The sequence below is a fragment of the Culex quinquefasciatus genome, chromosome 3 (genome assembly GCF_015732765.1).
Source record: "Culex quinquefasciatus strain JHB chromosome 3, VPISU_Cqui_1.0_pri_paternal, whole genome shotgun sequence".
Classification (NCBI taxonomy): domain Eukaryota; kingdom Metazoa; phylum Arthropoda; class Insecta; order Diptera; family Culicidae; genus Culex; species Culex quinquefasciatus.
Window position 1 is genome coordinate 99743488 of NC_051863.1, and position 22422 is coordinate 99765909.

At 38.9% G+C, this 22422-nt stretch overlaps 1 protein-coding gene across 1 annotated transcript in view; it reads left to right on the top strand.

Annotated features, from left to right (window-relative positions):
* Nucleotides 1-22422, top strand: part of LOC6045760 — an 81572-nt gene that overhangs the window by 39491 nt on the left and 19659 nt on the right. Inside the window, exons 4-6 of the mRNA XM_001863029.2 lie at nt 1567-1760; nt 1817-3292; nt 3361-3443. Coding sequence (XP_001863064.2) covers nt 1567-1760; nt 1817-3179 — 1557 coding nt within the window. The 3' untranslated portion in view covers nt 3180-3292; nt 3361-3443. The remainder of the gene's footprint in view (nt 1-1566; nt 1761-1816; nt 3293-3360; nt 3444-22422) is intronic.

A 22422-nucleotide genomic window follows, 5' to 3' on the forward strand; every position in this document is an offset into this window, starting at 1 on the left:
ATGCACATTAGCGTGGTTCACGTTTCTATGAAAAAGGCAAAAGTTGTTATTTTGTCTTGCATCAACCGGAATTTCGTTCTTTTATGTCCCCAGAAGCACTCCTGAAAATTTAAGCCCATTTGGTAAGGTCTAGGAGCTCCAGTTTTAATTTGAAATTTATATGGGATTTTGATTTATTTTCCATGGGAAACTATCTTTTTTTACATTGTATTAGGATTTTTTTTTAATAAATCGATGAAATGACTTGATTCTTATAGTAGGAGATAGGTTTTGAACTGGGGAACAACTTTGTAGAACATACCAACATGCTAGGAAGTAACCCTTTAAAGATACAGATACTTTTAGATGGTGGCTTTTGAAGTAAAGCCCCTTCAATTATTTCCCGTCGGACGGAAGGCGTGATCAGACAAATCTCGTCTCGAAAAATGCCACCGTGTCCTCTAAAACATATCAAAAAATAAAAAAAATGAAAAATAGTGTTTTTTTGCAAATCAAGTTTTAGTTACAAAAAGTTAAATAAAAAATCATCAAAAAAAATTTTACCGTGTAGCCTTTTTTTCTAGTGTAGTCCGTATCCATACCTACAACTTTGCCGAAGACACCAAATCGATAAAAAAAATCCTTCGAAAGATACAGATTTTTGAATTTTCCTACATCAATTTTGTATGGACAGCTGCCAAATTTGTATGGACAATTATATGGACAAACATGATGCAAAATGGCTTTCTTTGGGCCCAACTTATTCATGTAATATAAGCAAGGCTGCCTATAGCAGCCTTTGAGAATACATCAAATTAAAAGTGCGCTCGGCTTAGTAGGCCCAAAATATGAACAAATATCCTACGAGAAAGTAAGAGTAAAACAATGTACCAAATTAACAATAACTTGATTTACACGGGCTTATAAAACTATATTATTATTTTTACATATTTTCGAATTCTGATAACTTTTGCAAGAACGGAAACATTCAGAACAGACCTAAAGAAATAAAATATTGTTGGACCAAGGCAGAGTTCTACAACCAGAAGCAGACGTGCAAAAGAGAATACGGAAATAACGAAAATAAACACATCTAGAGTTTTTTTAAAGGTCCAATAAACTAGTGTGTTTCATAAGTTCGTAGGACCTAATAAAAAAAAGTCTGGACATGAAGTATTAAACGCATGTTTATTTTGCAAAAGTTTGCTTCTGTTTGATGTTATGCCACACTATGAAAAGCTAGCCGTTGTTTCTCTACACGCAGAAAAATGTTTTGTAGAATCAGCCTGAACGAGGTTTGTTTCAACAAAATTTTTGTTGAATACAATCAACGCCGATTTTGCGTTGAAACAAACCTTGATTTTCTCAATTCCACAAAAATCTTTTGTTGTTTTGAAAAAGTTGCTTTGATGTTTAGCGTTGATTCAACAAAAATCTTGATTTTCAAATCAGCAAAATGTTTTGTTGATTCAAATATGCCTTATTTTTCTGCGTGTATCCTTAATTTTGCGCAGGGTTGCAAATAATTTCTCGTGAAGAGTGTTAAAGCAGTACGTGTTCAATTATTTTCTTTTTCTTTTTCTAAAGTACCGCAACAAGTTATCACTACAGCAAGATGCACGATTACATTTGCAACGAGATGCTCTCCAGAAAAGACAAGCTGAACTTCAATCGGTTGACCAACGCATTTTGGAATTACAGGGTCGGTTAAATAAAAAACGATCATCTCATGTCATTCTGAACCATTCAAATTCAAACAATAATGCTGGAAATCATGTCCGGTAATTTTGTTTAAATATTGTTCTCAACTGTCTGATTAAAAATATGTTTTTTTTAGATCTGTCTCATCAAGTTTTCATTCACAAAATAATGGGCCAAGAAATAATGTGGTAGCTGTTGGACCTTTTAATCACTTTCCGGAAAAAATTGTTACACAAGGCACGATTAGAAATAAAACGAACGTTCTGAGCAATTCTATAGCAAGCGGTTCGAACTGTCATCCGACATTTAACATTGTGGACAGTAAATCTCGGTATTATACTCAAGCATACACAGATGAATTAGATAAAGCATACGGAATGGACTACTCTATGGCTCCTGAAAGCGATGAACATAAATTGGCTGCAAAGCAAAATAGAATCTTTCTTAATCTACAAAACGCGGAAGATAGTGAATATCTTAACGCATTGACTGTCGATGAAACTATAAATTCGACTAAGAGAGCTAAATCTAGAACTGAACATGAGCTGAGTCAAATGGATCAAGAATTTGAAAATGATGATCATGTTACTAATCGAAAACCCTGCACATATAATGATATAATTTCTGAAAGTACTCATAGAAACACAGATGAAATAAATAATGAATGTGACAGCGATAAGGTTTGCGATTCATTACCAAGTACAAGAATGAAAACACCAGTATACAGTATTCCATTATTAGTAAATAGATCCGTTGCCATCAGTATTACAACAAATCAAGAAACCATCTCTGACGACCAACACGTATCAGTGGAGTCTTCTCAGTTTTATCCTAAAACTTTATCATCCAAAAAACCAGGCCTCTCGGCTAATTGTAATGAAAAAATGATTCACATGGTTGTACCTCAAACTAAAATAACAGACATATCAACTAGTATGGAATCTACAGACAAAATAAAGCCAGCATTACCTCCGAAACCTTTAAAACAAAACGTTGTTTTGTCTGAAGCAGACACATCATCTGAAGTCACTGTTGATAAAAAAACTTATCAATGTGAACACAGCTCACAATTTATTGCACATTTTCCAAAAGCCAGTTGTAGTGGCAGTGTCATATCCGATGGTCTACCCATAAAAGCAAGACCTTTGACTATTAAAAAATCACCCTATTCGGAACATCCAAGATTGAAACACTTCCACATTGGTATGCAGAAAAATCAACTGACAGCACCACATCGTGCTATTGAAATGCCACAAACATACGGATCAGCAGATAAGGATAAATTTGAAGAACAAACAACAGAAATGTCTTTGAGTTTCCAAACATCAGAATCTGATAAACAGGGAGAATCAGCCAATTTAACTAATAAATCAGCTTTGTGCAGCAGAACATCTGATGAAAAGGAAGACATTGATGTCCATAACGAACGAGCTGAGGGGACAAAGCACATCTGGACAGAAGAAACAACTAGACGAAAAGAAGCTTTGTACCTAGTGTAGCATCAGATGGGAATATTAAGTTTGCTCGCAGAGTTAGTTTCGATCCTCTAGCCCTTCTACTAGATGCCAGTTTAGAAGGGGAATTAGAGCTTGTTAAAATAACTGCTTCTCAGGTATATTGCCATACGCAGCCAGCTGGACAATAATAATTTGACAAAAATCTTTTGTTTTTGCTTTTTAGGTTTCTAATCCTAGTGCAGCGAACGATGAAGGGATAACTGCTTTACACAACGCTATTTGTGCAGGCCACGTTGAAATTGTGAAGTAAGTGTCTGAATATGTCTAAATTTATTAGGGAAGCCGCAGACGTGCGAGTAAGTCGGTTGCAACCGGACCAACACTGAACCGCTAAAAAATATGTTCACAACCAATGTGGTTGGAACGGAATTTGCTTGGCCAGAACATTTCACGTTTTTTCTACGTGTTTGGGTGCATTTTCATAACTCCAGAATTCATGTTTCTTGCTGCTGAATTCTTGTCAAACCGTTTCCGAACCGGTGCAAACCCAGTAAGAAATACGGGGCCGATCGGGTCTGATCGTAAGAGCGATGATCAGGCCTACAGGGGCCGATGCGGGTCTGATTTTGAGACACGCATCGGACCCGAATCAAGGTATTTTGCACCCGAAACGTCAGCCTGTCAAGGTTGTTCGAACATCGCAAGAGGCCTACGTGCGGGGGCGATGTAAGAACGACGTAATGGTGAAAATCGGACGTGCATCAACCTCTTTTTATTGTTCTTTTTCTTCTTCTTTTGGCAGCTGTCATTGGATTTGTTGATATTAAAACTGTCATTTTCGCGTTTTTATTAGTCTATTTTCATGAATAATAAGTTAAATTAAACAAGAATTCACCGGTAGGACAGGTCTTCAAGAGAAAGCTGATGGCACGTAAGAACCGGCTCCGATTGATCTTGACCTGGACACGTTCGTGCAGCATTTCAACCTGGATTCCGAGGGCACCGTCCGCCGAGTCTGTCCGTGCAGCTTCGTTCCGAGGGCACTTGTAGGTTGGCGGCCACCCGGCAAGCCAATTCGGTGCTGCCTCTCTCCGATGGAACCTCGAGGTCCATTGCCGTTTCGCGTGGCAATTCCGGATTGTACGAACCTTTTTGGGAGGAAAATAAACAATTAGTGCATTAAATCAAGCAAATTTTAGAAATAAATTACCGAAATTTGAAAAGTAATAGGCCAGGAACGTGGACAAGATTCGGCCGTGCAGCTTTTAATCCGTCGTTCCGAGGGCACTTGCAAAGCGGTGACCGTCCGGCGAGCCTGTTCCGTCCAGCGACGTTCCGAAGGAACTTGCAGTTTGACGACCGTGCAGTGTTGTTTCGAGAGCTCTTACAGATTGGCCGACATCCGGCGAACCTAATCCAGAGCCATGGCGACCGTTCCGCAAGCCTGTTTCGTGTTGCTTCTTTTTGAGGGTACTTGCAGGACCATGGCCGTTGCGCGTGGCGGTTCCGGATTGCAAGAACCTATTCAAAATGATAAAAAAAACAGTTATTGCTCTGATACTGGACGAAAATATAACAAGAAAATTACCTAAATTATAAAAACGGATTGGCCGGAACGTGAACCGGTTCAGCATTTAACCCGTCGTCATGAGGGCACTTTTAGGGCGACGGCCGTCCAGCCAGCATGTTCCGAGCTGCCTCTTTCCGGGGGCGTCAATCTGGACGCGACTTGCATGTTGCGGCTCGCAAGGCCAATTCCGGTGGGAAGCGTTACGGACTGGGATCATTTCCACACAAAAGAAAGGTTTTTGAACTGGAAAGGGGGAAGGTTACTTTGGAAGATTTCAAGGATGATGAGCGTTGCTTTCGTCGTCACTTACCAGGTCATGGTCGTCCCGAGTGGCATTTCCGGAGAGCAGCAGGGGGAATGTTCGTTCGTGCAGCATTTCATCCGTCGTTTGCGAGCACTTGTAAAGCCGTGACCGTTTTTGGAATCTGTTCCATGCTGCGTCATTCCGAGGGCACTTGCAAGGACATGGCCGTCACGCGTGGCAATTCCGGATTGCGGCTGGGGTGAGAATTTCGCGGATCGTACTGCTGCGCAAAGGGAACGCTCTTGCCATCACCATCGAGAGAGAGAGTGATATCCAACGAGAGTTGCAATTTTTTAAATGCCCTATCGTTAGATTGAGTTTTTAATGTGTTCTGGTGCCTTTCAAAGGATTAAAACTTTTTCAAAGTGAAGTGTAAAGTGGATGCTTTACGTGAACGGTGCAGTTTAATCGTCGGCTGGTGTCCAACGGTGGATTTTTTGGCCCAATCAATTTACCTTCAACACCAAGCTAAGTACCGCTTTCACCCTTGCTTTTGTTTTGTTTTGCTCTCCCGGCGCGATGTCCGAGGAGATGGACACGGGAGGGAGGAATGAGGGAAAACGGCTGTTCTCGCACACCCGTGCGGACAATGCGCAGCGCCGATCGCAAACGGTGACGAGAAGGTCGATTGTTTTGGCAAGTGCAGACTGTCTATGCACACGAGATGCTTGCCTAGGGCCACGGCAGTGGGAATAAAAATGCTCAGTCAAATGCCTAACGCTGTATTTGTGTGCGATGCGTGTTTGGCTTCACACAAGTTTGACGATGGAAACACGGAAAAAATTCTGCAAGTAATTGACGCAAAATTTAACAATTTGGCGGGCGTGATTGACTTCGTAAAAAAATTTGATTCGGCTATCAAAAAAATAGTGCGGGAAGAATTAGTGCGTGCAAACGGAAAGAAAACTGTAGTGGCAGAAAAAACGGAACAATCTCGGAAAATATTTACGCGGTCGGCAGCAAAAGCAGCAGCGACAGCAAACAAGAGGAAGGCGGAAGAGGAAGTTGAGGAGACTGGAGCGAGCTTCTCAACTCCAAAAACAAGCTTTGCAGAAGTGGTGCGGAAACGAGTGAAAATCTCCGAGGAGGAAGTAAAAAAGAAACAGAGCAAGAAACCAGATCCTGTCGTCGTGATTAGGCCGAAAGAAGGAGTGCAAGTAGAAGACGTTCGTGCAGAAGTTCAGAAGAAAGTCAACGCCAAGGATCTCAACGTTCATCGGGTGACGAGCAGCAGGAGCGGTGCAGTTATCGTGTCGCTCAAAGATGAGGCATCCGTTGCTCTGCAGCACAGCAAACGTGGAAAAGCAGCTAGGAGGACGATTTGAAGCCCAGTTACGTGAAAGCTTCAAACCGTCGATAAAGATCATCGGAATGAGCGACGAAATGGACGAAGACGAGCTTAGAGATTCGTTGGTGGAGCAGAATGACGTCTTCGCGAACCTGAAGCATTTCAAGTTACGCAAGACATTCCACATTGAAAAATGGCGGTTCAACAATATCGGAGTCTTCGTCGAGTTGGACGCCTTTGGAACCGGCTGCAGCGATGCAGAAACAGCAAGGCGTCTAAACAACTTCTTTGTGGACAGCGTAGAAGAGATTCATGCGAAGATTCCGCCTCCAACAGTAGTTCCAGTAGTAGTGCAGGAAGAGCCAGAAGAGTCGCTGTACGAATTCCAACAAGTCACCATGGCCAAACTCAAGGATACCGTTCGATCGCTAAAAGACTGTGCTGGCGTCGACAACGTGACAAAGCGTGTGATGTTGGATGCTCTGGATGTCGTAGGAGGAGAGTTGTTGGATATTGTGAACAGGTCTCTGAGCCAAGGTGAATTCCCACAACATTGGAAACAAACTTTGGTAATTCCAATTCCAAAGGTGCCGAAATCAACGCGTCCGGAAGATCACAGACCAATCAACATGTTGCCGCTGTACGAGAAGGTCATAGAATAGATTGTGAAAGAGCAGCTGACGGCGTTTGTGGATCGAGCGGGAGTACTAGTTGAGGAGCAATCTGGTTTTCGGAGACACCATTCTTGTGAGTCAGCTCTTAACCTCCTACTTGTGAAGTGGAAGCAGTACGTGGAAGAAGGAAAAATTATCTTGGCAGTATTCGTGGACTTAAAGCGCGCTTTTGAGACAATTGACCGATCCAAGTTGAAGGCAGTTTTGCATCGTTGCGGAATACGTGGTACAGCTTTGAGGTGGTTAAGCAGCTATCTAAGCAGCCGAGTACAAGTGACAAGGTACAACAGCGCAACATCGCCCGCTACGGATGTGAATCTTGGAGTACCACAGGGAAGTGTACTAGGACCGCTGTTATTTATTCTGTACATGAACGACCTAAAACAAGCGTTACGGCAGGCACAAGTGAACTTGTTCGCCGACGACACAGTTCTGTTCGTAGTGGGAGATAGTTTGGACGAATGTTTTGACGTGATGAATGCTGAACTAGCAGGATTTGTCGATTGGCTGAGGTGGAAGAAACTTCAACTTAACGTCAGCAAAACGAAAAGCATGATTGTGACTACACGGCGGCTCAATGACATTAGCAGATCAGTTATGGTAGATGGCGAGGCAGTTGAACGGGTGGAAGCGATCAAATATTGCAGCGACCTCAAATTTAAATCATTAAATTTGTCCATTTTTCGAACCTCACCACAGTTCTGACCATGCGCGCTTACGCAAGCATAAATAATTTTACCCGTCGACTCGCGTTGCGCGACAAATAATTAAGCTTATGTACAGGTGTGGATCATGAGTCATCCTCACCTGAAAAGCCCTTTATTAATTTTCGCCAATTATTAGGCAATCACAAAAATGGTTAAGCTTTCAATTATGAATGTGCGATGTTATTCCATAGGGAAATTGAAGGTGTGGCTTAACCAAATTCATTGGCATGTTTGTTCAATGGAGAATTCGACCTTCTCATTATTGACTTACATTTTTGAGAATATTTGAGGAACATTATTTTGATATTCCAATAACATAATTTAAAGTTTCACGACAATGGTTCGAACCCATGACTTCCGATTTTGAGGTGAACTCACTACACCATACGGAAAGTCATGAAGAATTGCAGAGGTCTGCACAATTTAATTCATGAGGTTCATCGATGCTTCTCATCGAAACGGACCACTTTTAGTAGAACAAAATTTAGTAGAGTTTTCGGGGACTGACTATAAAAACCCCAAAATTCTTGAGGAGGGCAGTTAGTTCCAGGATTAGTTCCAGTCAGTTCCAGCCAGCTCAACTCCAGTCCAGTTCCAGAAGACGCCCCAGACCAGCCGGACCCGCCAGCAGCCACCAGTAGCAGAGGCCCCAGTCCAGCCGGACTTAGCGGTGGAGGCCGCGGTCCGCCGGGACTTAGCTGTTTGAGAAGAGTCCGCCGGGACTTAGCCGCTGTGAAGAGTCAACCAGGGACGTAGCGGAGTTCGGGGTCTGGCATGGCTCGGCGCAGAGGTCTGGAGGACAAGTCTGGCTTCAACGTAGAGAATTGGCTCGACGAAAGTCTTAATGAAATTAGCAACAAAAGTTGAGTGATGTGATCGTGCGCGTAGAAGTTGAAAGTGTTACCACAAAAATGTAATCTTTAAAAAATGTAATACACAGATAAGTGATGTTTACTGATCTGTTTTGACTCTACAAGTAAATATCACAAAATCCTGAAAGCCTAAACCGCTCGGGCCGTTCAGGTGGTGACTAGCGGAAAGCAACGCTGTGTGTGTTTGGAACGCCATTATGATTGGACAGAACCGAGAGTTGAAAATGTGACTATGTGTGAAAGTTAATGAACAAAATGATTTCGCGAAGTAACAAACAGTTAAAATAGTGTAAAAAAACGTTAAATTGAAGAAAATGTTATGTGAGGAGTTCTAAGATGGAAGCAAATGTGCAGCAGTACGAGATGGAATCAAAACGGGCTCGACCAATGGCAGAAGCATCGAAAATTTCAAAACCGGCCAACGATGGACAACACTAGGGATTCAACAATGACGAGATCATCTGGATCAACTGGAGACGAAATTCAGCCGCATCGAACACCCAAGAAGACGACCATGGAAATCTGGCAGTTTAGGGTGAGTAAACAAAAGTTATACCGAAATTTGATGTAAATAGTTAAAAACACGCTTAAAAGGGTGCACAGCAACCAAGGAAGTTGTTGTCTTCTAATGCCAAAATTGACAAACTTACGGACCCAATCCTGCACAAATCTGATTGTAAAAACAGGCAAATTTTGTTGTAAATCACTTAGTAGACAGTACTTTAGTTTCGAAAATACTAAAATATCTGTAACAAAAATCTTGGTGCAAAAGCTCTTGTTGATGTGCACCGTTAAAGATGGCGAATTTGGAGATGACGGATTTAATCCAGCTTATTCCAGAATTTGATGGGTCATTAGACTCACTGGAGCAATTTGTAATATTAATAGATTATTATGCTGATCAAATTCCTGAAGGCGAAGATCAGAGTAAATTTTTAAATATTGTTTTTATGAAACTAAAATTTAAAGCAGCAGCACGTATTAACCGAATTTATGCAAGCACTTGGGAAGAAACCAAGGCAAACTTAATTAGAGAGTTTGGTATCAAAACTACTTTTGGTAGTATAATTGAACAAATTGAAACTCTGAAACAAGGACGGGATGAATCATTTAAATCATATGCAGGAAGAGTTCTTGACATAAAATACGAAATCATAAAAATTGATCAAAGTTACAACGAAAATTCATTTACAGCTTACTGCTTAAAAAGCCACTTTATAGTTGGAATTATAAATAATGAAATCAAAGCAATTGCCACTAATAACCGTCATATGAAGTTGGAAAATTTGCTAGAATTTTTAGAAAATGAACGAATTGACAGAGAGTCTTTAAGAACTCTCGAACAAAGGTTACTTGCTAGTACTGAAAATTCAAACCTTAATTTTGACAGAAAAACAGAAATTTCAGATACAATAAAAATACAAATTTTTATCAAAGAAATAATTATCAAGCTAACAAATTTTATGAATGTTATAAAACGAATACTGCAAAGAACACTTTTAAACGAACTTATACAAATAGTCGACGCAATAAAAATCAAATTCCAAATAATTTTAAAATGCAATTTAACGAATACATTCCACCACATGAAACATTAAAAATCAATTTCAATAATGATTCAATATTTTATGCAAATATTGCTACCTTGGCAAGGCCAACAAAATTTCACAAATTTATAATTGACTCCGCATCATGTAACAATTTTGTAAGATGGGATGTGGTTAGTAATATGCGTTTAACTAACATTGATTTCAACGATAGAATTTCCATTAGAGGAGTTCATGGAATAGCAGAAGATACAGTTGGATCTGTAAATATGATTTTAATTATAGGAAATTCAAAATACGAGGAAAAGTTCTACATTTTGAAGCATTTCGCTGATGATGCAATTCTTGGAGCACATTTTCTAAAGAAATACACCTTATATATTAGTCAAAGTTTCGACAACATAGTTTTACGAACGCCTGACACAAATAATATGCAATATAATAATCATGAAATGACCAATTTATTTAAAATCAATGACATTGAAAATATAAACAAAGTAAATATGGCAGGTATTGAAGCAAATAGCTATGACAATTTTAATACAAATTATGATGAAAATAATGGAAATAATTATGATAATGACAATGGCTGCAATGGCAGAATCCAACCGTGCATTGAAGAGTATTATGACGATCAAATTGAAATTGATGATGATAACCAAGATTACCCAAAAGAGATGAATTTAGAAAACGATCGGGATTATGATGTGATTGAAAACATGAAGCATGAGAAACTTACAGGCAACGACAGAATGAGAAAAATTTATGAATTGGTTAAAACAGACCACTTGAAAGGTGATATCAATCAAGAAATTAATAATATTTTAATGATTTTAATGAAATATTTTATTTAGAGGGTGACGAGTTGACTTATACCAATTTAACCATGCACGATATAGAGACAACAACTGAAATTCCAATTAATAAAAGACAATATAGATTTCCTGAAGCTACCAAGAAACACGTAGAAGAACAAGTGGAAGAAATGCTAAAATTAGGGATAATACGCCCAAGTAAAAGTCCGTGGAATGCACCAGTATTATGCATCCCAAAGAAAGACTTAGACGCCGAAGGCAACAAACGCTACAGAATTGTAGTGGATTTTCGAGACCTAAATACAATTACTAAACCATTTGTGTACCTATACCGCTTATTAGCGAAATTTTGGACAGTATTGGAGAAGCTCGATATTTCTCAACCATTGACTTGAAATCAGGATTTTATCAAATCCCAATTAACCCAAAGGATGCTGCGAAAACTGCTTTTTCAACATTTCTAGGACATTATGAATTTTTAAGAATGCCAATGGGACTGAAAAATAGTCCATCAACATTCCAGAAGTTTACATTCACACTTATTTATGAAATACAACCAGTTAATGCGTTTGTATACTTGGATGATATTATTGTATTCGGTAGAACTATCGAAGAACACAATGAAAATTTATATAAAGTTTTGAATGCATTGCATGAACATAATTTAAAAGTTGAACCATCAAAATGTAAAATTTTACACAAAGAAGTCAGATATTTGGGTCATATTATTAGTGAAGAAGGTATTCGACCAACTAGTGAAAATATTGATACAATCAAAAACATGAAAAGGCCGCAGACGATTAAAAATGTGAGATCATTTTTGGGAACTGTTAATTTTTATGGAAAATTTATTCCAAACATTGCAGATAAACGTAAGCCACTTAATGCATTATTAAAGAAAAATGTGAAATTTATTTGGACAGAAGAATGCGAAAATGCTTTTGAAGAATTAAAAAACTATTTAATTTCAGAACCAGTTTTAGTTAGACCGAACTATAATGACAAATTTGTTTTGACAACTGATGCTAGCGATTATGCTATCGGAGCAGTTCTTACTAATGAGAAGTCAAATGATCACCCCATCGCTTACGCAAGTCGTGCGCTTATCGGGGCTGAAAGAAATTATTTCACCATTGAGAAGGAACTACTAGCTATTGTTTGGGCAGTAGACCACTTCAAACATTTTATTTATAACCAAGATTTTATCGTTTACACAGATCATAGACCATTGGTAGCTCTATGGCATTTGAAGGAAACTTCACCAACTTTGACAAAACTTCGTTTGAAAATCCAAGGCATTGGATGTGAAATTCGTTATAAGCAAGGAAAGGAAAATGTGGTTGCAGATTTTCTCTCACGTTTAAATAATGATGAAGATCATGCAGATGATAAACAAGCATCAAAATTAGTAGCAATTACAACTCGTCAACAAGCAAAACAAAATAGACAAAATATTTCAGATAATCAAAACTCAACAAATACTCCAAACAGACAGAATTCATCTAGAAACAATAATAATTGGAATAATAATATGAATGGACTTCAACAAATTGACATAAATTTAGATAATGACGATGATAGCAACGATAAAACATTTACCTACAAGGATTTCCAAGATACAGATATCGATTTTAACGTTTTAAAATTTTCTAAAAATATTATACCATTTGAACAAGCCGAAGCTACATTTATGATATTAAACAGTGTTACGGTACACAAAGAATTGAGTAAATACATTGACCTTCCACATGGTATTAAGGATTACACCAAAGAAAATATATTTGTATTCCCGCAAAAGAAAATTTGGGGTTTAATTTTGAATGGAACATATCGTTCAGCAGTTAAGAATGAAGAATTTTTCGATGGTTTATTTGAAAGCTTTAAAGATTATCCTGATTTTGCTAAAGATGCATCAGTTATACAAATTATTTCTCATAGAATATTTAAAACAGAGTTGGAACTAAACTTATTACGATTTTTTGCAATGAAACTTTCAAAGTCATTTACACTATATGCAACAGAAAATGAACGAATTTATGTAAAGCCAGAAGACAGAGATCAAGTGCTTAACGATTTTCACGACGCACCGTTGGGTGGTCACGTCGGAGGTAAACGAATGATAAAAGAATGAGTCCTCTATTTACATGGGAAAATATGCGAAGAGATGTTTTGAATTATGTAAAGCAATGTGATTCTTGTCAAAAGAATAAAATATGGCCAGCAAATAAGATGCCAATGAAAATTACGACAACATCGTATGAACCCTTTGATAAAATTTATATGGATGTGGTTATGTTACCAATTTCTAATAATGGAAACAATTGTGGACTTGTGATACAAGATGATTTAACAAGATTTTTGATTGTAGCTCCCATGGAAAACCAAGAAAGTACTACAGTTGCTAGAACTTTTGTCGAAAACTTTGTTTGTAAATTTGGTGCTCCTAAAGAAGTTGTAACCGATCGAGGTACAAACTTTGTAAGCAAATTATTGCAACACACATGCAAAATATTACACATTAAAAGATTGTTACAAGTGCATATCATCCTCAAGCTAATTTAGTAGAGAGATCAAATAGAGAGTTGAAAGTTTATTTACGAAATTTTATTGGCAAAGATCCACAATGTTGGGATGAATTAATACCATATTTTATGTTTGAATACAACACTACAGAAAATTCATCAACTGGATATTCTCCTATGAACTTTTGTATGGAAGAAAAGCTACTATACCAAGCACAATTTATAAAATCAATGATTCAGATTTAAATTATGACGACTATATTTGTTCAATGAAAGATATATTCAAGGATGCTCATGAAACTGCTAGAAACAACTTAATATTGTCAAAAGAAAAAGAAAGGAAATTTATGACAAAAAGACAAATGATTGGGTACCAATGTGGGGAGATAGAGTTTTGGTACAAATGGTACAGACAGGAATTGGTCAAAAGTTACAAAATAAGTGGCGAGGCCCTTATGATATCGTTAAATTTAACAGCGATCAAACGACCACTATTAAAAATGGAAACAAATTTGAAGATGTACATAATAATAGACTAAGAAAATATAATGATTAACATAACACTAAATGATAGTTCACAATGTACCCGTATTAACATACATTTAACATAATTTAAAATCAAATGCTCTAATACAAGAAAAATATTTTGAAATGACTATTACAGTACAATTAAAAAAAAAATAAATAAGCGATTTATGCAATGAATGACATAGTATCATAAACGATTAATATCAAAAGACTACAATGAAGGAAAATATTTATTTTTAACACACGGGATTATTTATGTATATTGAACAAAAAAATAATAATATAAAACTTATTGAATTGATATGATTGATGAATTAGAAAAAACGATTGTTATCAAGAGAACTAAATGAATCAAAACAAATGTGTTACAAATACCGATTTTTTTATATAGAAAAATAAACATGAAAAAAAAGAATATATGATTGATTTGATATGATAAATGAATTAATGTTGAGTTAAACAAAATATGAATGATTATTATCAAAAAAATGCGCAAACAAGAATGTTATGAATTGGGGATGAAAGATAATTTTTATATGATTGAATTGATGGGGTTTAAAAAAGAAACAGATTAAGAAAATACCAGTACTGAGTTTATACATTTTTTTTTTGAAAAACACGTGAAGCGATAATGATCAAATATAAACATAATAATGAAGCAGTGATGAAACACGTTAAAACAATTAAGAAGCTGTTGGGTTGCAATTTTGGGAATATACTTAATTGAGCTTAAATGGGTTTTAGAAAAACAATTACGCAATTTTTAACTACAAATAAAAACAAATCAAACGGACTGAACAATAATGAAATTTCAACGACAAGCAAATGGAGATGGTGTGATTATTAAATGTTCCAAAACAACATGTATGCAAGTAAGAATGTGTGTGAGAATAATTGGACAAGGGAAGGCCAACCAGAATGAATGTTGAATGTAAACTTGTGTTTTATAATTTACTTAACAATGGATTAAGAATATATTTTCAGATTTTTATACGCTAATACGAAGGATTTACAGGAAACCATTGGAAGACGATCAAGAAGACAACAATTTCAACAAGGACGAATATGAACTACAGCTCAAGGAAAGGTAAAATTTGTGAGTATATCGTGGGGAATCGGAAAGGACGGTAAAAGTTCCGATCTAGGGATACATAAACTGATAAAGCAACGCCAAAGGGATTAAAAAGTAGACAATTGTACTCTATGGGGAGAGTTTTTTTGTCGAATAAAGCTTCAAAACAGTTGTAATCCATGGGGGGATTCAATATGTTAAAAACATTTCAAAACATTTGCACTTTACGGGGATAGTCAAATGATTATTAAAGGAATGGATAAATAATGCTTCAAGGGAAAATCAAGGGATAAATAATGCTTCAAGGGATTTTCAAGGGATAAAAAATGCTTCAAGGGAAAAACACCTTTAAACTGATAAAATTCAGAGGGATAAAAAAATCATAATGATTCAGCATTTTATTGCGAATTGCTCAAATAAACAAATTGATTGAATGGATTTGACAAATTTGAAAACACAAAGTGACAGACAAGTTTCATAAAAAGTTGATATAACAGAAAGGATATTCTAACATGCGCAGTATTGCAATGACAAGATGATAGGATGTATAGATCAATTAAAAACTTTATAGAGTAAATTTTTTATTCAAGTATAAAAATAATAGTCAATTAGAACTGATTTTTTTTAGTATTGAAAATAATAGAACTGATTTCATATAAAAATATCAACAAGATTTATAAAATTGTAAGTAAATTTTAAATTTAATTTTGCACATAAATTAAATGATATTCATGCGAAGAGAACAAGTAAGAAATTTGTGGGAGAAACAAAACTAAAAACTGAAGTATGGCAGAGACACAAGGATGATCGACGCGTTCGTATGCTGAGAAGTTCTACGCGTTCGTATGCAGAAGTTTGTGATGGCAAGATGGGAGTGGCAAAGTCATGCGGGAGGTTGGACAGGTAACGGTGTTGATGTTGTTGTAAAAGGTCATATCAATGAGGATCAAGTCGAATTAAAACGCAAGTTTAGTAACGAAACATTCACGTAAAACAAATTACTAAATCAAAATGTGGAATTAAGCGAAGTAAAGATGATTGAAATGCGAAACATCAATTATGGAAAAAAAAAATGCAAGTTGAGATCATACTGCACGTCTGAAACTATTGAAAAGGAGAAGATCATGATAAACAAATGATAACATCTTCCGATGTCATTAATTTACAAAAGCCAAAGTTGCAAATTACACGAAAAGACAATTTTGGACAAACAACATGTTCTAAACATTTGAAAAAAAAAATTACATCAACCGATGTAAATTATTCGAGAAAGTCAAATGTGCAAATTAACTTGAAAAGTCCAATTTTGAAAAAATATTGGATTTACGATCAATTCCACATTACTCAGCAAATGAGAAGTCAATGCACTCTCAAAACTGACCATAGTCAACTCACAGCTGGGTTATGAAGCATAATTCATGATGGAAACGACAATTGCATTAATCGACGAAATTCAACACCTTAGCCTCGAAAACTGATCAATTGACCAAGTCACTGTGGAATGAATAGCCTCACGATAGAGACGATTTTTGAAGGAAGACGACAACGATAACAACCAGCCGATCAACACAGTTCTACAACAGATTTTGCTTACAGTGAGAAAAATGCAATGATTTTTTTTAGGATAGATAATGAAAATTAATTTCAAATGCAAGTTTATTTAAATCAGTTTCAACGAAAATATTTTTAATATAGAAGTTCAAAACGGTAATTCAGGTAATTTAACAGGACAGAAGATCAAAAGAGTAATGAAAATAATTTTACAGTAGAAAAATCAAAAGAGCAATTATAATTATAAAACAATTTACAAGAAAGCACAAGAAGAACAAATTGTAAACCGCACGATCACTACACCCGAAAATATTCTTTCCATAGATGATCAATTCTTTCAGACGATCATCTAGCTGATAAGTGTGGGGGGAGATTAACCGAACCAATTTTTTAAATAAATTTTTATAGCCAGCCATTTAAATATTTTTATGATTTTTTGCAAAGTAATTTTCACAATTTAAATTATTAACTTTGGGAATATTCTTCCAACCTACAAATAACTTTCGATAGATGTTCTTAATGCTTTTCAAGAATACAAACATCTAGCTGGTAAGTGTGGGGGAATGCAGCGACCTCAAATTTAAATCATTAAATTTGTCCATTTTTCGAACCTCACCACAGTTCTGACCATGCGCGCTTACGCAAGCATAAATAATTTTACCCGTCGACTCGCGTTGCGCGACAAATAATTAAGCTTATGTACAGGTGTGGATCATGAGTCATCCTCACCTGAAAAGCCCTTTATTAATTTTCGCCAATTATTAGGCAATCACAAAAATGGTTAAGCTTTCAATTATGAATGTGCGATGTTATTCCATAGGGAAATTGAAGGTGTGGCTTAACCAAATTCATTGGCATGTTTGTTCAATGGAGAATTCGACCTTCTCATTATTGACTTACATTTTTGAGAATATTTGAGGAACATTATTTTGATATTCCAATAACATAATTTAAAGTTTCACGACAATGGTTCGAACCCATGACTTCCGATTTTGAGGTGAACTCACTACACCATACGGAAAGTCATGAAGAATTGCAGAGGTCTGCACAATTTAATTCATGAGGTTCATCGATGCTTCTCATCGAAACGGACCACTTTTAGTAGAACAAAATTTAGTAGAGTTTTCGGGGACTGACTATAAAAACCCCAAAATTCTTGAGGAGGGCAGTTAGTTCCAGGATTAGTTCCAGTCAGTTCCAGCCAGCTCAACTCCAGTCCAGTTCCAGAAGACGCCCCAGACCAGCCGGACCCGCCAGCAGCCACCAGTAGCAGAGGCCCCAGTCCAGCCGGACTTAGCGGTGGAGGCCGCGGTCCGCCGGGACTTAGCTGTTTGAGAAGAGTCCGCCGGGACTTAGCCGCTGTGAAGAGTCAACCAGGGACGTAGCGGAGTTCGGGGTCTGGCATGGCTCGGCGCAGAGGTCTGGAGGACAAGTCTGGCTTCAACGTAGAGAATTGGCTCAACGAAAGTCTTAATGAAATTAGCAACAAAAAGTTGAGTGATGTGATCGTGCGCGTAGAAGTTGAAAGTGTTACCACAAAAATGTAATCTTTAAAAAAATGTAATACACAGATAAGTGATGTTTACTGATCTGTTTTGACTCTACAAGTAAATATCACAAAAATCCTGAAAGCCTAAACCGCTCGGGCCGTTCAATATCTTGGAGTAATGCTGGACGAAAAACTCAACTTTAACGAACACATTGACTACACGATACGGAAAGCAGCTCGCAAGTATGGAATTATGTGCAGAATCAGCCGATACCTGACCTCAGAAGCAAAGATACACGTCTACAACTCTTTGATTGCTCCCCATTTTGACTACTGTGCCTCAATTCTGTTTCTTGCAACCCGGACGCAGCTAAAACGAATGCAAGTGCTTCAAAGCCGAGTTATGCGTCTGATACTGAAATGTGACCGTTTGACTTCAAGACAACTTATGCTAGAGTGCCTGCAGTGGATGTCCGTTAGGCAGCGCATCGAATACAACACCTTAGTTTTTGTGTTTAGGATTAGGAAAGGATGGCCCCAAAATACTTGACGGAAACGGTGGTACACGGAAGTGACATTCATCAGTCCAACACAAGACAAGCTGACGACCTCAGACTGCTGCAATGCAAGAAGGCTTGCACCTAGAACTCCCTACTTTATAAAGGATACAACCTGTTTAATCAACTCCCCGGCGAAGCTAAGCTCACCAGCAACATCAACGAGTTCAAGAGGCACTGCAAGACTTTCGTTTTACGAAGACCACTGGAGTAGGTACCCACGATTGTACTGTGAGGAAGAGCATGTTATGACGGCCGGCCATCTTCATTATCGGTACAAATCGCATGGGATTTACCTTGGGCCGCATATGAAAAAGTTTGATCAAAAGTAACGCGAATCTGGGCGCTGTTTTAACCCTATGTGCTCATATGTGTGAGATAGCAAATGATCTCAAATCCCTAAATAGGAGAAAAGGAAGCAGCAGCGAGTGACATAAAAGACTCAACATAGGATTTGTATGAGCGCCTTGAGGTGATGTAATGAGAGAAACGGATGGGCATACACGGAAGTCGAGTAAGATTTAAGGATACTCTCAAGCACTGGAATAGAATTATCGGAAGATATCTGCTCGTAAACCTTCCATACTACAAATAATGTGTATGGGCAAGAGGTGGGCCATCCAAGGAATATCACCTGCTTTTGCTACTGGACCGGTGAACCATGGTTGCTGGTAGTGCTGCGACTATTGGTCTGATCCCAACTACCGTAACCACTTCCCTGCGGTTGACTTCCCTACACACTATTTCCGGAAGGATTTCGCTTCTTGATCCTCGGTGGTAGATTCGTTTGGAAGTTCGTTCTGCTGATTCTTATGACCAGGCTTGACCGGGCGGTGAATTGGGAAGTCAGTTCGCGCGGCGCTTCGCTGATTGTTCTTATCAGTGAATGTCGTTGCGGAGTCGCGGATCGGGAGCATGCCGTCCCTGATGTACATCAACGCGTCCCGGGCTGTTGCCTGCACGATTCGACCGAATGTTGAATGAGGCCGGATTCCGGGGTTCGGACTCGATATACGAAATGGTGATGTTTTGATTGGCACCCCGATGGTGCGCCGAGTTCCGCTGCTTTTGTGGAAATGTAGGCGCAACGAAAATGTTCGAGTGTTCTAACCTTCCTGAACTGTTCTAGTCCGTCGGTGAACCTCTCGGAACCGTCTAGTTCAAACAGAACGATTTCGCTGTTCACTTCCGGGACGTCTACAGCTGACAAATTTTCTTCATCCTCACCTCGATGGCCGTCACGGAACCATCATTCGCAGCAACATATTTACGGCGGATCAAGGAAAGGGTGGCAACCGGTGACGTCTGGACCGTAACGGGAGTATCCTGCGAGCCATGACATTTTCCTGATAACGAGGCGACACGAGACTGATGGTTCCAGTGCGATCTCAGCTTGAGGAATCTTTTTGGCGGACGCATTCTTCGGCGTCCTGGCCCGATGAAAGTGTTCTAATCGATCGACCGAGCACAATGGAACAGGTCGCCGAGCGCAAATCCTGAGCTAACCGAATTCCCTACTTTGTGGAGATGACGCCCGAATTTTTTGACCTAGAAATGAAGAAGGTTAGTTCGGATTGGGAGTTAAAAACATACTTTTACCTTTGTTCCTACAGCACCGGTTCCGCTTCCACTAACTGCCTCTGGGTCACTTCCCAATTGGTCCACTACGAGGCCAAACCTTCGTTCTGGAACGAAATAGTTGAGTCCCGGAAATTAAATATCGTGTCCCGCGTGTCTTCATTGATCAGGTGTTCAGAAAAGTCAACGTCTGTGTGCAGGCCATCCCGTCGTGCGTATTCACGCTTATCCTGCCGGGGGTAAAAAATCCGTCCAACTTTTTCACTGTTCTCTCCGGGTCACTTCAAATCGCAGTAGATCTGCGGGGAAAAAATACAAACAAAATTGGTTAAATGTGCCAGTCCCTGAACCACTCTCACGGTGACTAAGGTACTTACCGGGACTGATACCAGTCTCAGTTTATCAGTTTCAGCTGATCGCGTTGCGTTGATCGGGGAATTCAACAAGGTCAAAGCCATCTCGCGAATCATTTCCAGGTTGAACCGGGCCACAACGAACCAATCTGTGAAAAATTGTAAACAAAAGTAAGCAATGTGATCATATTACAAAAGATCATTCAATTTATCATTTACCGCTGGCCAAGGCTGGTGGCTTGTCTGCCCGCTGGACCGGTGACGGCCACTAGTCAACCGGAAGCCGGAAGGTAGTTGAAGTTCTTTTCGGTCGACGGTTTCGCGGGTATACAGTTTCAACCGGCGCGGAAGCAAGGTCAGTTTGGCTCTGTTGCAGGATTGTGCGTTTCAGGACGCAGACTTGCGTGGCTGGTACGTTTTGGCCTACGCTGCCTTGCTTGGGGTCATCTCAATGGCGAGTTTGAAATGGAGTGATTGCGCTTTTTGCGAATGTCCAGGTCGGCTTCCAGCATCCCTACGCCCACTGGCCGCCGTGGCGGAATCTTCTTCTGCAGCTACACAGTCACAACGCTACGACGTTTGGCGAACGTTGTTTTTTTTCTGCCCGGAAGAGGAGAAGGTTAGTTCGGGTGGAAGACTTTAAAATACTGTTGTACCTTTGCTCGTGCAGTACTGAGTTCGCTGCAACCGGCTGCCGCTGAGTCACCTCCAAGGAGTTCCAGCTACGAACCCAAAGCTTGGTTCAGGGACGAAGTAGCGGATTCGTTCAACTTTGCGGTGCAAGCCAAGAGGCCGCGACGTTCGGCAAATTCACCGGAACCACTCAGCTAGGCAGCTTCTTCATTCCCTGAGCTAAATTTTCGTGGACGGTGCGTCACCTTCGGCACTCTGGCCCGATGGAAGTTGTTTGGTTGATCGATCTACGTCGCTCCGTGTGGCTCAACGATGGTGGCGGAACTCCAAAACTTACTTCCATTACCCAGCTTCCTGGTGTTGACGTTCGAATTATTTGACCTGAAAAAGGGATATTTAGATTGGGTAAAGAGGTTTTAGAAATTACTGTTTGTACCTGTGCTCGAGCAGCATCGGATCCGCTGCTACCGGTTGCTTTTGTTAATCCTCTTCGTCGTCATCATCCGACCGATTTCCCTGCGGATCAGACCAGCCAATACCTAGTCGGAAGCGGAATATTGAAAAAGACTGGAGTTAATGCGACGCTTCATCATAAAATCTTGGGACAATGGCACTGCGGTCACGATCGTCCCGTTCGCCGGGGTCGGGTCAATCGGCAGAAAACGAACGGCAGAATGCCGAATGGCAGAATGCCAAATGGCAGAAATTTCAATCGGCAGAAAAATAAATGGCCGAATCTTAAATGGCAGAAAAGGTCAAATGGCAGAATATAATATGGCAGAAAAGGTCAATCGGCAGAAAGGGTCAATGAGCAGAAAATTAAAAAGCCGAAAAATCAAAAGGCAGAAAAATCAAAAGGCAGAAAAATTAAAAAGCAGAAAAGTTAAATGGCAGAACGTTAATAAGCAGAAAAATTAATTGGCAGAAAATTAATTAGCAGAAAATTAAATGGCAGAAAGTTGATCAGCAGAAAAAATAAATAGCAGAAAATTAAATGGCAGAAAATTAAACGGCAGAATAGTTAGTTGGCAGAATAGTCAAATGGCAGAATAGTAAAATGGCAGAACAGTCAAATGGCAGAATAATCAAATGGCGGAATAATTAATTAGCAGAAGAGTTGAATGGCAGAATAGTTAAATGGCAGAATGTCAAATGGCAGAATAAATAATTCACAGGAGAGTTGAATGGCAGAATAGTCAAATGGCAGAACAGTCAAATGGCAGAA